Raw genomic sequence first — 15,809 nt, 5'->3', positions numbered from 1 at the left:
TCTAGTGTTCTTGCCTGGAGAATCCAATGGACGGAGGGGCCTGGTGGGCTGCAGTCTATGGGGTTGCAAAGAGTCAGACACGACTAAGCAACTAACACACACACACAGGAATTTCCCAAATAAACACTGATTTCTACCGAGCTGTATAGGTTCTACCAATTAATACAAAATTATTTTTAAAATTTATAAGAGAACTATTTTCCAAATTTACAGAATTCAGGACTCCTGGTTCTCTACATAGATAGAATGCTTTGTGCAATGCCTTGCACAACAAAAGTAGTATTTCCATTTACTGACAGTCTCTAATGAGAACATAGGTTATTATTAAATCTACCGGACGTGCCTGAAAATAAGATGAGCTTCATGGAAGACTTACATCTTTTACGACTAGTCTAAGAAGTCACTTCTGCCACGCTTAATTGGTCAAAACAGTTATAAGTCACCTGCATGTAAGGAAGGTGAAGAAATATAGACTTCAGGTCTAACTCAAGTGTAGATGAGTTTCGAAGAATTTTGCAGCCATATTTAAAACCACCACAATAATCTGTGATATATACACAAACTAAAATGCTGTGTAGCTGGAAGAAATGAGGATGTTCTACATACCTTTATGGAAAGATTGCCAGGATATAAAATACAATGAAAAACGTAAGATGAAGGCTTTTTTATTTTTATTTTTTTACAAAAGATGGAGAAATGAGAATATGTGTGTGTGTATATTAATATTACCTGTACTAGGCTTAAGAAACACTGAAAGGACTTAAAAAAAAAAAAAGATTTACGTGGAAATCTTTGAAGTGGGCCATGATGAATTAGCACAGAAATTGGAGTAGCAATTCTAAGCATACATTTTTTGCGTGAATATTGATTTTTGGGTCACGAAAATATGTTACTTATAAAAATTTAATGTATTAGAAAGCACTTTGGCCACATTATATTATTGATTCTTGTAGATTTTATCCTTGACTGGGACCCTGAGTACTTTAACATATGCTATGTTTTAGACCCTATCCCTACATCTCTATACAGGTCCCCGGAGCGGAACCTTGCATTTCTTTGTGTTTGATTTGGTCCATCGCTCCAACTGGTCAAGATTTTAATAGGAAGTACCCTGTTTCCATGTGGGAAATGATGCAGATGCACATGTATCACTACGTATGTTTTTCCTAAGACCATACTCACTGCTTCATACCAGAGTCATTTATTAGCCAGAGTAGGTCTAGTCTACTCTAGACAAAGGTTTACTTTTTGTTTACTGTGGGTACCTTAGTAGGAAAGGGATTTTGGAAAATGAAGCACTCAAACTTTATCCATTCGTCAAAGTCCTTTCTTTCCGTGTAATCGTTTTTAATCTCTGTTACTGGACAACATTTGTTCCCAAACCAGTATCTCTCAACGTTTCTACTATATATTTTAAAACTTTTTTGTGTACATGACCTTATCAAGGAAGACAAGGAGGGAGGCAGGATTCTTGTATCTTTCGTCTCCGAGTTATACATAGTCCCTTGCACTTGATCTTATATTTCTAGGCATTGAGCAAGTTATCAGTTATATGAATGAATGAGTGAATGAATGAGAAAACAAAGAAGGATGCAGGATGGTGATTTTGAAGTCACTTAGGGAGTGAAGGTTTTATGAGGAGCTGGAAGAACATGAGAACAAAAGGGGGATAGGAGCTCTACCATTGTACTTCCAGCTGGCTACAGTGAGGAACTCCCCCCACTTAATGGATTAACTTCTGGATTTTTTTTTTAGTGGTTTCTCAGTTTTTATATTTTAATAGAAAGGGAAAAGTGGAAGCAGTAACATTTTATTTTCTTGGGCTCCAAAATCACTTTGGATGGTGACTGCAGCCATGAAATTAAAAGATACTTGCTCCTTGGAAGGAAAGTTATGACAAACCTAGACAATATTTTAGAAAGCAAAGACATCACTTTGCTGATAAAGGTCTGTATAGTCAAAGCTATGGTTTTTCCAGTAGTCATGTATGGATGTGAGAGTTGGACCTCAAAGAAGGCTGAGCACCAGAGGATTGATGCTTTTGAATTGTGGTGCTGGGGAAGACTCTTGAGAGTCCCTAGGACAGCAAAGAAATCAGACCAGGTAATGCTAAAGGAAATCAACCCTGAATATTCATTGGAAGGACTGATGCTGAAGCTGAAGCTGTGGCCACCTGATGCAAAGAGCTGACACATTGGAAAAGATCTTGATTCTGGGAAAGACTGAGGGCAGGAGGATAAGGGCATGACAGGATGAGATGGTTGGATGGCATCACCAACTTAACGGACATGAGTGTGAGCAAATTCCAGGAGATAGTGAAGGACAGGGAAGCCTGGTGTGCTGCAGTTCACAGGGTCACAAAGAGTTGGACAAGACTTAGTGACTGAACAACAACAACTTTTGTCTATAATCTACTAATCCTTAGGTCATTTTTTTTAAATGAATGAAATATTTCAAAATAGAAAACTATTGAATGTAATATAATCCTTCATGTATCGTGTCATCTAATTTTATCAGAGCTTAACATTATGCTGTGCTGTTTCATGTATTTAAGCAAATAACACATCACAAATCCAGTTGAGCTTGTTCCCTTCCACATACACTGAGTTGATCTCCCCATATTTTCTCATCTAAAATGTTTTAAAGCAAATTTTGGGTTCAGTTATATTGAAATGTATTTTAAAGCTGTGATTCATGAATACTTGTAACCTGCAAGTTATCATTTAGTGTGTATACCTAGTTATATGCAAAGGAGTGGCTTGCTTTCTCTCAGAAAATGAGCACAATCTGTGACAGTGAAAATGAGCTGTCTAGGAGAGTGACAGCCTAGGAATTTGTTTTCTCCTCATGCTATAGGAGAGGCTTCTAAATTTCTAGGCAAGTATGTTTTTTTTGCCTTGGAAACTATTTTTCTGTACTAAAAAAGAGTATCTCTCTATTTTTCTTGAAACACATACTTTCTTGGAAGCAATATTGTAAACAACAAGTTAAGAACGGAGCCATGCATACAAGCAATATGATTTCACATATATAGGGTTGGAAAAAAATTCCTTTTTTCAATAAAAATAAACATAGTAGTTAATGAAATGAGAGAAGAATATGTAATTTATTAGCTGTCAATACTGGAAGGAAGTACTAGTGCCACTGATGAAATGCACTAGAATGAGGTAAAAATATTGCTTAATGAGAAATAGATGGAGCAGAAGTTTTGTCATCCAGGAATTGGTCATTGGCAGATCATTGGGCATTTCTTGCCAGTATCTCCAGTTATATAGCAGTATACAACCCAAATGACTGCGAACACTAAGGGAGGGAAGAATAGATCAATTGCCCATGGTCGAATTCAGTACTCATCATCACCAGCTGTATAAGAATGCCTAGATTCTTGTTGCCATGGGGTCTGTCGTGTGTGTGTGTGTGTTAAGTCACTTCAGTCGTGTCTGACTCTTTGCGACCCTATGGATTGTAGCCCACCAGGCTCCTCTGTCCATGGAATTCTCCAGACAGGAATACTGGAGTGGGTTGCCATGCCCTCCTCCAGGGGATCTTCCCGACCCAGGGATTGAACCTGTGTCCCCTGTGACTGCTGCATTGCAGGCAGATTCTTTACCGCTGAGTTACCGGGGAAGTCCGGGGTCTACCATGGACCCACATGAACACCTGCAAACAGTACTGAAGGCACTAGGATGTAGATTGATGACGTTAATGCCAAGTTGATGTCACAACCAAACTTAATAAGGTATAGCTGTTTTTCTAGGGCTCCTGTTTGAAAAAGGGAGTTAATGGTTAAATACATAGAAAAGTTGCAATCAGTTCAGTTCAGTCGCTCAGTCGTGTCCAACTCTTTGCGACCCTATGAATTGCAGCACACCAGGCCTCCCTGTCCATCACTAACTCCCAGAGTTTACCCAAACTCATATCCATCGAGTCGGTGATACCATCCAACCATCTCACCCTCTGTCGTCCCCTTCTCCTCCTGCTCCAATCCTTCCCAGCATCAGGGTCTTTTCCAATGAGTCAGCTCTTCCCATGAGATGGCCAAAGTATTGGAGTTTCAACTTCAACAACAGTCCTTCCAATGAACACCCAGGATTGATCTCCTTTATGATGGACTGGTTGGATCTCCTTGCAGTCCAAGGGACTCTCAAGAGTCTTCTCCAACACCACACTTCAAAAGCATCAATTCTTCAGCACTCAGCTTTCTTCATAGTCCAGCTCTCACATCCATACATGACCACTGGAAAAACCATAGCCTTGACTAGACGGACCTTTGTTGACAAAGTAATGTCTCTGCTTTTTAATATGCTATCTAGGTTGGTCATAACTTTCCTTCCAAGGAGCAAGTGTATTTTAATCTCATGGCTGCAATCACCATCTGCAGTGATTTTGGAGCCCCCCAAAAATAAAATCTGACACTGTTTCTACTGTTTCCCCATCTATTTCCCATGAAGTGATGAGACCAGATGCCATGATCTTAGTTTTCTGAATGTTGAGCTTTAAGCCAACTTTTTCACTCTCCTCTTTCACTTTCATCAAGAGGCTTTTTAGTTCCTCTTCCCTTTCTGCCATAATGGTGGTGTCATCTGCATATCTGAGGTTATTGATATTTCTCCCGGCAATCTTGATTCCAGCTTGTGCTTCTTCCAGCCCAGCATTTCTCAATAGATCATCTCAATAGATGCAGAGAAACTTTCAGCAAAATTCAGTACTCACTTGTGATTTAAAAAAAAACCCTCTAAAAAATCAGCATAGAAGGAATCTACCTCAACATAATAAAGGCCATATACAACAAACCCACTGCAAACATCATTCTCAATGGTTAAAAACTGAAAGCATTTCCTGTCAGATCAGGAACAAGAAAAAGGTACCAACTTTCACCACTATTATTCCACATAGTTTTGAAAGTCTTAGCCACAGCAATCAGAGAAGAGAAAGAAAGGAATCCAGATTGGAAAAGAAAAATATAACGCTCACTGTTTGCAGGTGACATGATACTATATGTAGAAAACCCTAAAGAGGCCACCAGAAAATTACTAGAATGAATCAATAAATAGAGCAAAGGCTCGGGATATAAAATTAATACACAGAAATCCCTTGTAATCTTAAACACTAGCAATGAAAAATCAGAAAGGGAAATTAAGGAAACAGTCCCATTCTTCATTGTAACAAAAAGAATAAAATACCTCGGAATAAAACTACATAAAGAGACAAAGGACCTGTATGCAGAAAACTATAAGACACTGATGAAAAAAATAAAAAATAACACAAACAGATGGAGAGATATAACATGTTCTTAGGTTGGAAGAACCAATATTGTGAAAATGACTATACTGCCCAAAGCAATCTGCATATTCAGTGCCATCCCTATCAAATTATCAATGATGTTTTTCATAAAACTAGAACAAAAAATTTTACAATTTGTGTGGAATCACAAAAGACCCCGAATAGCCAAAGCAATCTTTCTGAAAGAAAAACAGATTGGAGGAATCAACCTTCTTGACCTCAGACTATACTACAAAGCTACAATCATCAAAGCAGTATGGTACTGGCACAAAAACAGAAATATAGACCAATGGAACAATATATATAGCCTGGAGATAAACCCACACATATGTGTGCACCTTATCTTTGAGAAAGGATGCAAGAATATACAGTGGAGAAAAGACAACCTCTTCAATAGGTAGTGCTGGGAAAACTGGAGAGCTACATGTAAAACAATGAAATTAGAACACTTCCTAACACCATATACAAATAAACTCAAACTGGATTAATGACTTAAATGTAATGCCGTAAAGTATAAAACCTGAGTTCAATGCCTGGGCCAGAAAGATCCCCTGGAGAAGGAAATGATAATCCAGTCCAGTATTCTTGCTGGGAAATCCCATGGACAGAGGAGCCTGGCAGACTACAGTCCATGGAGTTACAAGAATTGGACATGACTGAGCAACTAAACCACCACATGAAGCTCGTAGGCAGTATACTCTTTGACATAAATTGCAGCAGAAGCCTATCTGACCCACCTCTTAGAGTAATGTAAATAATAACAAAGATAAACAAATGGGACCTAAGTATACTTAAAAGCCTTTGCACAGCAAAGGAGACTATAAATAAGGTGAAAATACAACCTTCGGATTGGGAGAAAATAATTGTAAACAAAGCCACTGACAATGGATTCAGTTCAGTTCAGTTCATTTCAGTTGCTCAGTCATGTCTGACTCTTTGCGACCCCATGAATTGCAGCACGCCAGGCCTCCCTGTCCATCACCAACTCCCGGAGCTTACCCAAACCCATGTCCATTGAGTCGGTGATGCCATCCAACCATCTCATCCTCTGTCATCCCCTTCTCCTCCTGCCCCCAATCCTTCCCAGCATTAGGGTCTTTTCCAATGAGTCAACTCTTCGCATGAGGTGGCCAAAGTATTGGAGTTTCAGCTTCAACATCAGTCCTTCCAATGAACACCCAGGACTGATCTCCTTTAGGATGGACTGGTTGGATCTTCTTGCAGTCCAAGGGACTCTCGAGTCTTCTCCAACACATATATATGCATGCAGCTCAATATCAGAAAAACAAATAATTCAATAAAAAATATTGGCAGAAGAACTAACAGACATTTCTCCATGGAAGACATACAGAGGGCCAATAAACACATGAAATGATGCTCAAGATCACTCATTATCAGAAACATGCAAGTCAAAACTAAAATGAGTTATCACCTCACACCAATCAGAATGGCCATCATTAAAAATTCTACAAACAATAAATGCTGGAGAGGATGTGGAGAAAAGGGTATCTTCCTGCACTGTTGGTGGAAATACAAACTTATATAGCCATTGTGGAGAACAGTATGGAGATTCCATAAAAAAACTTAAGAATAAATCCACCATATAACCAAGCAATCCTACTATTGCACATATACCCTGAGAAAACCACAATTCAAAAAGACACATGTGCCCCAGTGTTCCTTTCAGCACTATTTACAATACCCAGGGCATGGAATCAACCTAGATGTCCATCAGCAGATGAATGGGTGAAGAGGATTGGAGTATTACTCAGCCATAAAATGGAACAAATTTGAGTCTGTTATAGAGAGGTGGACTAACCTAGGGTGAAATGAATAATAAAGAAAAAAACAAATAACATATATTAAAGCATATATATGGAATCTAGAAATAAAGTACTGTTGAACCTATCTGCATGCAAGAAGTGAAGACACAGATGTAGAGAATGATCCTGTGGCAAGGAAAGCAGAGGATGGGGCAAATTGGGAAAATAGCATTGACATATATACACGATCATGCATGAAACAGATAGCTAGTGAGAAACTGCTATATGATACAGGGAGCCCTGTCTGGAGCTCTGTGATGACATAGAGGGGCGGGATGGACGGAGGGGATATATGTATGTATATAATTATGACTGATTTGCATTGTTGTATAGTGGAAGCCAACACAATGTTGTAAAGCAATTTTCCTCCAATTAAAAATTAAATTTAAAAAATAAAATTTAGTAATTTAGTGGAACATAACTGAAACATGACCTCCAAGAGGCACCAACCAGCTGAGCTCTCTGAGTCTCTGAGCTCTGGAGAAAGATTTTTATATACGTGGGGAAAGTGCTGCAAGCCGCTTCTTTTTTCTTCAACCTTGCAGTTTCTGTTTTATCATCTCCTGTTAACAGAATATAACCTGCAGACAACTGGCAAAGAAAAAATGTGGTTTGTAGAGTTTTAGTTCCAGTATGCAAAGTATAGAATGTGAATTTGGAGCTGAGAGTTGGTAACCTAATAGCTAGCACATTTACCTTGCAAACTGGCTTTAGCCAGATGGATCCTTCTGAGCGTATAATGGTTCTAGAAGAACCCAGGAGTCTCCTAGAATAATCTTATTCCTTTGGTTTCAGAGAGGGTAGGAACAGAAGATGGTATTCTCTTTCTTTGTGTTGAGCTGGACTGGAGACATTTTATACAGGAAGTACATACTCCATAGCATCTGGGTGCACCCTGTCCCCAACAGTACTCTGTGCAAAGATCCTATGGAGGAGAGAAAGCCAGAGTTTTCCTTACAGGCTGGTTCTTTATGCTTTTCTTCCTCATCTTATAATCATAGTGTTATAAAATATCTCTTAGTTTAATCTGATGTCATTTTTCAATTCTGATACAATATCTTTGTCAAGAGCCTTAACGACTGCATGTAAAGAGTATATTAGTGAAGTAAGTGAATTAAACTGGACAATGTTGTCTTTGCAGAGATTTATAAAGGGATAACTGAGGTAATAAAGATCAGAGTTATCCAGCAAAACATTTTCAACCTTTAAAATGCTGTACCTGGGTATATCTGGTAAAAAATGAAGTATGGATTATTATACCAGAATGACTTAGCTGGAAAGAGGGACTTTTTTGGCAAGAAATAGATAAATTTCAGGTCAGTGTTTATGATGGGAAAGTGTAATTTGATCACTTTGGGTTTACGGAATAATAATGGCTCTTTTCTGAGTGTTTTAAGGAAAACCATTATGTGTGCCTTGTGGTCTATATTATTTTATCTTGTCTGTTTTATGAGTCTGTTTTTCTATGAAATTTTTATCATGAACTAATTGTTTCTTCATATTATATTCTAATCTTCATTTTCCCTGACTATTCTTTTTTATCCCCCTAGTCCCCTTTAACTAGTCCTTACGTCTTTTCCATATATTAAATCATTAGTCATTAAGAGAGGCAGCTGTCATCAGGAAGAGGCCTCTGGAGGAAGAGTCAGCTTTTGGCTTTGCTGCAGTGCCGTATAAAGTCTATCCAAAAGTTAGAATTTTAGGGCTTCAGTTTTCATTTCCATAAGATGAATAAATTAGGCTATATATTAGACTAAGATTGCATAAATTTCTAACATTGTACAATTCTGGAACTTTGTTGGGAGACGGTTTCAGATTTGAAGACTACCACTCTAAACGGAAGAAAACGATTTTTCACTTAGACAACCCCCATAGAAAAAAATGATCATTGTTTAAGTAACAAGTAAGACTCTTCCAAAAAGGAAGAACTTTTGTGTCTCTTGATATCCAATGATCCCACATTCTGAGATTGCAGTGGACTTTTTATCCAGGGCAGAAATTTAAAATAGATATAATAGTGGTGATCTGCTGGCTGTTTTAAAGTGAAAAGAAATAAAATGAGCAATCTAAGTTGCTAATTACTGCAGGTTTACTGACTGTGAAACACATTTCTAGAATTACAAGTTCTTTTCAAGAGGAGTTGTAGTTGTAGCTGAAGGTTTCCTTGGGATAAAAATACAAGATATATCTCTAAATCAGTTTAGGGCTGAAGTAATGGACAGAAAATTGAAACAGTAGGCCTGAAAGCACTGTTTAGTGGAGCAATTAGGCTGTAACATCTGTCATTCTATTGATCTCTTGGACTGATTGTACTTATCTGGCCGATGAGGCCAGCTTCTCCTAATCACCTCCCTGTCTCAGTCCATGTTTTGGAGAGGTTGGGCTACATATAGGAGAAAGCGTTTTTCACAGTCAAGCTGTGCTCCCCTGCTAGGATCCCAGCTCCTCTTTAAGGAGAGTACTGGTAATATACTTAGTGTCATTTTCCCAAGAGAAGTAGATGAGTCCCTTAAATTTCAGTGATTCAGTTATTCCTCCACCATTCATTCCGTAAATGTTTGCGAGCATCTGCCATAGACCAGGCAATGTGACAAGCACTGAACCTGACCTGAGCAAGTCAGATATGGCCCTGGCCTCCTGGAGCTTTTAGTCTCTCACATAAATCCCGTTAGACTTCTAATCCTCACCCATTCTTTACCCCCTCCTCCAATTTCCCAAACCTCCAGAGGTTTCAGCATATTTTTATCATTGAAAGCTTTTCTTTTTTTACAGGTTAAAAATTATGTAGTGCAAATCTTAGAGGAAAAGTTCACAGGATTTTGTTGGTTCTGATAGACTGCAAATGCTTCAGAAGATCAAACACTGAAATGTTTAGGAGATTCCATTGAGCAAAACTTTTGCCTGTCTAAATGGATGGATTTTACCACCCTTATTTATAGCTTTAATATGTGGCCTTTCCCCTTCATCCTCAAGGCAAAAGAGGAAGCTTCTATTAATAATGCTATTACTAATAGTTATTAAAACAATATTTATTATTGCATACCAGGCAGTGTGTCTTGAATTTCTAGTAAGGTGTGAGTTCTATTTCCCAGGACAATACTTTCTTTATTGAGTTTTGATAGAGTAATCTGCAAATTGCAAGGGGCTCAAATGTACTGCTGACACATTGATCCTTTAACCCATTTTTTTCTTCTTGATTAATACATTTCAGGTCACTGTGCATCAGCCTTAAATTCTTCCAAGGATTTAAAACTACTTTTATAATTTAGACATCCATAGCTACTTTTTAAGTTCAGTGTTTGGCATCATTCTGGTATAAGCCTCCCAAAGATGTATGCATATTATCATTTCCAATGTGGCCCCTTTCAGAGCCTTGGCTGCTGCAGAAATTTGGCTTATTATGAATATTTGAATGAATATCACTTGTCACTAATCTTTTTTAAGTCTAAATATATCTCCATGCTGTACCCCAAGCATGCCAGGTGATAATATGTGGTATTTTAAACATACCATAATGTGCTGTTCTCCAACTCAGTTCTATCAGCTCAAAGTATCACAGAGTTCAGAATCTAATCCAGTGGATAGAAAAATCTCTATTTCAAAAATATCTCTTTTCATGATTAGCTACTGTGATTGTATTTTATAGTGTCACAGAAGCCTCTGAACTTACCAGTTCTCTTTAGTGGGGATTCAATCATGTATTGAAGTGTAGCCTTTTCTAGGTGGCCTGTGACAAAACCTTGCCTTGAAAGGGCCTCCTATGCCTGTAATTAAGATAGCCACACAATGAGATTATGCAAGTCTCCTTTGGAAATGCCATCCTGGTATAGTATGTTTAGCTTCCTTTCCTCTGATCTTAGTAACAAATAATACTTCTGGTTGAGGAACACAATTCTGAACTTGGGCTTCTACCCTTTACCCAATCACCCAATCAGTCACCTTAAGGACTCGCAAAAAAACAGTGTGTCCGTGTGTGTGCTTGTATGTTTGTGTGTGTGTGCTTGTGTATCTTTGTATTCTGGGTTTTTTCAAACACACACTAAGTAGTAAGAACAAAATATCTTCTGTGTCTTTTTATTCATAAATATCATCATTTTGCTGCTTTTGTTTCATCTATTAACCTATTTTTTTTCTTGCAGCATGTCTACTAAATCCAAGATAACATATTTTTACCCATAAATACTTTGAAACATTTCCTATAATTTTAACGTTAGGTGAAAGTTTGAGACAAAAATTGTTGAGTTTACTTCATTCTTGTTTTTGTCTGAAACTAGCATAGTTCCATTAAATTAGACCATGTTCCTTGTTGATAAGTCTAGTTTTCCTAAGTTCATTTTTGTCTCTTCTTGATGCCACCAAGTCCCTGTTTTGTTCTTGTCATACTCAGCAGTTACTGCACTGGTTCTAGTATAAACAGAGCTCAGCAACTACACAATTTGTGCGTATGTATAAGGGATTTTAAAACTCTGTCCTCATTGACTTTTTCTGTTTCACAGGAGTCAGATCATTAGTGTAAGATTTTTTTAGGCATAAATCATCACTTTCCTATTATAAACTCTAGGCACTTGCACATAGGGATGGAGTGGATGTTTTGAGTATAGTCTAATAAAAGGTGTGAACCTAGGTAAGTGTGATTTGGATTTTAGGAGTTAGGAATTATTCTAATTTACGATATAGTTCTATGTGTGTTTCTGTTCTGAAACTATATAATGTTGGCCAGCTTTAAAAACATAAAGAACAGGAGATATTTATTAATAGTTTCCTGCTTTACTTCCATTGCTTATGTGCTCAAGTCAGTCGTAATAGCTCTGAGACTGATTCAGCGGCTGCTGTCATTTCAGCGGAACTCCCACCTCCGTATACAGCCATCGTCAGCCCAGACGCCGGTGGCATTCCAGTCATAAACTGCCGTGTGTGCCAGTCTCTCATCAACTTGGATGGCAAGCTTCACCAGCACGTGGTTAAGTGCACAGTTTGCAATGAAGCTACGGTAAGTGGAGATTTTCATTAATAAAGCCAAAATTATTACTTAAAATCTTCTCCCTAAAAAAGTATATCAATAATGTTACTTAAAAGTAGATGTGGGCTGGATACAGAAATGACCATTTTTTTTTTTTTTTAATGTTTCTTTCTTCTCTCTGGCTGTGTCTCTTTTATCATACAAGGATGCCTCCAGTGTTTAAAGCTAACTCCATTATGAAAATTTCATGATGAATTTAAATGTAATGCCATTTGGCTCTTTATTTTCTAAAACGAGGCTGAATATGAATAATCGTTTATAATTATCTTCAGTGTTATCCACATCTCAACTGAATCTATTCTGGTTTTTACCAAAATGAAATATACTGAAGTTCCCTACAAATGTGGACTTTGTACTTCTTATGTGGAAAATTATTTAAACTTGTTTACACCTGTAGGATGTAAGTATGGTTTTTCTGGGATTTTGTGACTGTGAGTTTGTTACTGACATTTGTGTTGAAGTACTTATTAACAGCTTGTATATTATTCCATTTTTTGATATCAATTTAGTGAAATATTTAAGAACAACTTGAAGGGTGTTTTTTTAACTGAACTTTGGGAAGAGGAACTAAATTTTAAGTAAGATTTTTAAGATTTTAAGTAATAAACTGGTTAAGTGTATACTGGTTAAATTAAATATATTTCTGCTTTCATGGTTAGGCTTTAGTTTTAAATTTTCAATCTCTCAAAATTTTAAATTAATTAATAATTTTATTTTTGGCATTTGCATTTTTTTCTCCTTAGAAAAGTCTTTAAAAAGTCAACCAATGATTATTGTGCCTCTAAGAACCATAAAAGATGAATACAGGAGACTTTATATGTTTTATGGAAAAGTTATAAAATGAAACCTTAGGTCATGAAGCAATATATTTCATTTTCATAAGAGATAACATTTATGGAACTTTATTGTATAAATAGATGATACCTACAAAACTGGCTATTTTGTTTTTCAGTTGAACACTTGAATGTACATACATGTTAAGTCACCTCAGTTGTGTCTGACTCTTTCCAGAGGAGCCTATGTACTGTGGCCCTCCAGGCTCCTCTGTCCATGGGGATTCTCCAGGCAAGAATACTGGAGTGGGTTGCCACGCCCTCCACCAGGGGATCTTCCCAACCCAGAGTTTGAACCCGCATCTCTTACCTCTCCTGCATTGGCAGCCAGGTTGTTTATCACTAGTGCCACCTGGGAAGCCTGAGAGCATTCCTTCAAGTGTTGGGGGTTTTTTTTTCCACCTTATTTTTCTCCCTTGTAATATTACTAATTCCATACAAGGCAATCTAATTAAATACTATTCATTTTCTCTAGAACATTCACAATTATTTACATTTCTTTACTTATTAGGGGAAGTAATCATGTAAAGTGTTAGTTGATCAGTCATGTCCAACTCTTTGCCACCTCAAGGACTGTAGCCCACCAGGCTCCTCTGTCCACAAAATACTCCAGGCAAGAATACTGGAGTGGGTTGCCATTCCCTTCTCCAGGGGATCTTCCCAACGCAGGGATCAAACCTGGGTCTACCTGCATTGGAGGCAGATCCTTTACCATCTTAATGGGAGAAAGCGAAGAGGAATTAAAGAAGCTCTTGATGAAGGTGAAAGAGGAGAGTGAGAAAGCTGGCTTAAAACTCACCATTCAAAAAACTAAGATCATGGCATCTGGTCCCATCACTTCATGGCAAATAGATGGGGGAAAAATGGAAACAGTGACAGACTTGATTTTCTTGGGCTCCAGAATTACTGTGGATCGTGACTGCAGCCATGAAATTAAGACACTTGTTCCTTGGAAGAAAAACTATTAGAAACCTAGACAGCATATTTTAAAAAGCAGACATATCACTTTGCCAACAAAGGTCCCTCTACTCAAAGCTATGGTTTTTCCAGTATTCATGTAAGGAGGTGAGAGTTGGACCATAAAGAAGTCTGAGCACCAAAGAATTGGTTCTTTTGAACTGTGGTGCTGGAGAAAACTCTTGAGAGTCCCTTGGACAGCAAGGGGATCAAACCAGTCAATCCTAAAGGAAATCAGCTCTGAATTTTCACTGGAAAGACTGATGCTAAAGCCTAAACTCCAATACTTTGGCCACCTGATGCTAAAAGCTGACTCACTGGGAAACACCCTGATGCTGGGAAAGACTGAAGGTAGGAGGAGAAGGGTACGACAGAGAATGAGATGGATGGCATCATTGACTCGATGGACATGAGTTTGAGCAAACTCTGGGAGATAGTAAAAAACAGGGAAGCCTGGCGTGCTGCAGTCCAAGGGGTCACAAACAGTCAGACACGTCTGAGTGACTGAACAACAATAAATCATATAAAAATTCCAGCCCGATTTTCTTTATGTCCAGAAGTAGCTTATTATAGCCAAATTTTATTGATCCTGTATGAACTCATCACTTCAAAGAACCAGATTTAGACTGCTGGTTAAATCCACAGTGATACATCTATCAGAGGAATCGCTATCTCCGGCAGCTGTAGCCTTATGAAATCTCTTTCTTAAAAAATGAAACTTGAAAGTCTAAATTGCTTCTTGATCCATGGACTGCAGAATGGATGTTGTGTTAGCAGGCATGAAAAACAACTTAATTTTATTGTACATCTCCATAAGAGCTCTTGGGTGACCAGGTGCATTATCAATAGGAGGTAATATTTTGAAAGGAATTTTTTTTCAGCATTAGGTATCAACAGTGGACTTAAAATGTTCAATAAACTGTACTGTAAATAGATGTGCTGTCATCCAGACTTTGTTCTAGTGGCAGTGAAGTTTTAGCATAATTCTTTAAGGGCCCTAGGATTTTCAGAATGGTAAATGAGCATTGGCTTCAACTTAAAGTCACCAGCTGCATTAGCCCCTAAGAAGAGTCAGCCTGCCCTTTGAAGCTTTGAAATCAGGCACTAATTTCTCCTTTTTATCTATGAAGATCCTAGATGACATGTTTTTCCTATACAGGGAAGAAGAAGATATGTTGAAACTATGTTGTTTATTGTAGCCACTTTCATTAATTAGCTTAACTAGATCTTCTGAATACCTTGCTGCAGTTTCTACATCAGAACTTGTTACTTTTACCTTGCAACATTTTTTACTGAAGTATGATTTACAATGTTGTCTTAGTTTGAAAGTGAAAGTGAAAGTTGATCAGTCATGTCCGACTCTTTGTGACCCCATGGACTGTAGAGTCCATGGAATTCTCCAGGCCACAATACTGGAGTGGGTAACCTTTCCCTTCTCCAGGGGATCTTCCCAACCCAGGGGTCGAACCTAGGTCTCCTGCACTGCAGGCGGATTCTTTACCAGCTGAGCCACCAGGGAAGCCCAAGAATTCTGGAGTGGGTAGCCTGTCCCTTCTCCAGTGGATCTTCCTGACCCAGGAATTGAACTGGGGTCTCCTGCATTGCAGGGGGATTCTTTACCAGCTGAGCTACTTTAAAATGTATAACAAAGTGATTCATATATATATATATATATATATATATATATATAATTTTTCATCTTCATTTACCTTATAGGTTATTATAAAATATTGAGTGTATTCCCTGTGCTATACAGGTGGTTATCTGTTTTATATATGGTATGTATGTGTATTTAATCCAAAACTCCTAATTTATCCTCCATTCATCCACCTTTCCCACTTTGGTGACCATAAGTTTGTTTTCTATGTCTATGGGTCTAGTTATATTTTGAGT

General features: G+C 37.9%; 1 protein-coding gene across 1 annotated transcript in view; it reads left to right on the top strand.

Moving 5' to 3' along the window:
* Nucleotides 1-15,809, top strand: part of PIP4P2 (phosphatidylinositol-4,5-bisphosphate 4-phosphatase 2) — a 49,283-nt gene that overhangs the window by 12,321 nt on the left and 21,153 nt on the right. Inside the window, exon 2 of the mRNA XM_081496862.1 lies at nucleotides 11,948-12,096. Coding sequence (XP_081352988.1) covers nucleotides 11,948-12,096 — 149 coding nt within the window. The remainder of the gene's footprint in view (nucleotides 1-11,947; nucleotides 12,097-15,809) is intronic.

Source organism: Giraffa tippelskirchi, chromosome 6 (genome assembly GCF_054371585.1).
Source record: "Giraffa tippelskirchi isolate mGirTip1 chromosome 6, T2T-mGirTip1v1.2.pri, whole genome shotgun sequence".
In the NCBI taxonomy this organism is placed as follows: domain Eukaryota; kingdom Metazoa; phylum Chordata; class Mammalia; order Artiodactyla; family Giraffidae; genus Giraffa; species Giraffa tippelskirchi.
Note: the sequence above shows the minus strand (reverse complement) of the source record. Positions and strands in the feature narration are given on the sequence as shown.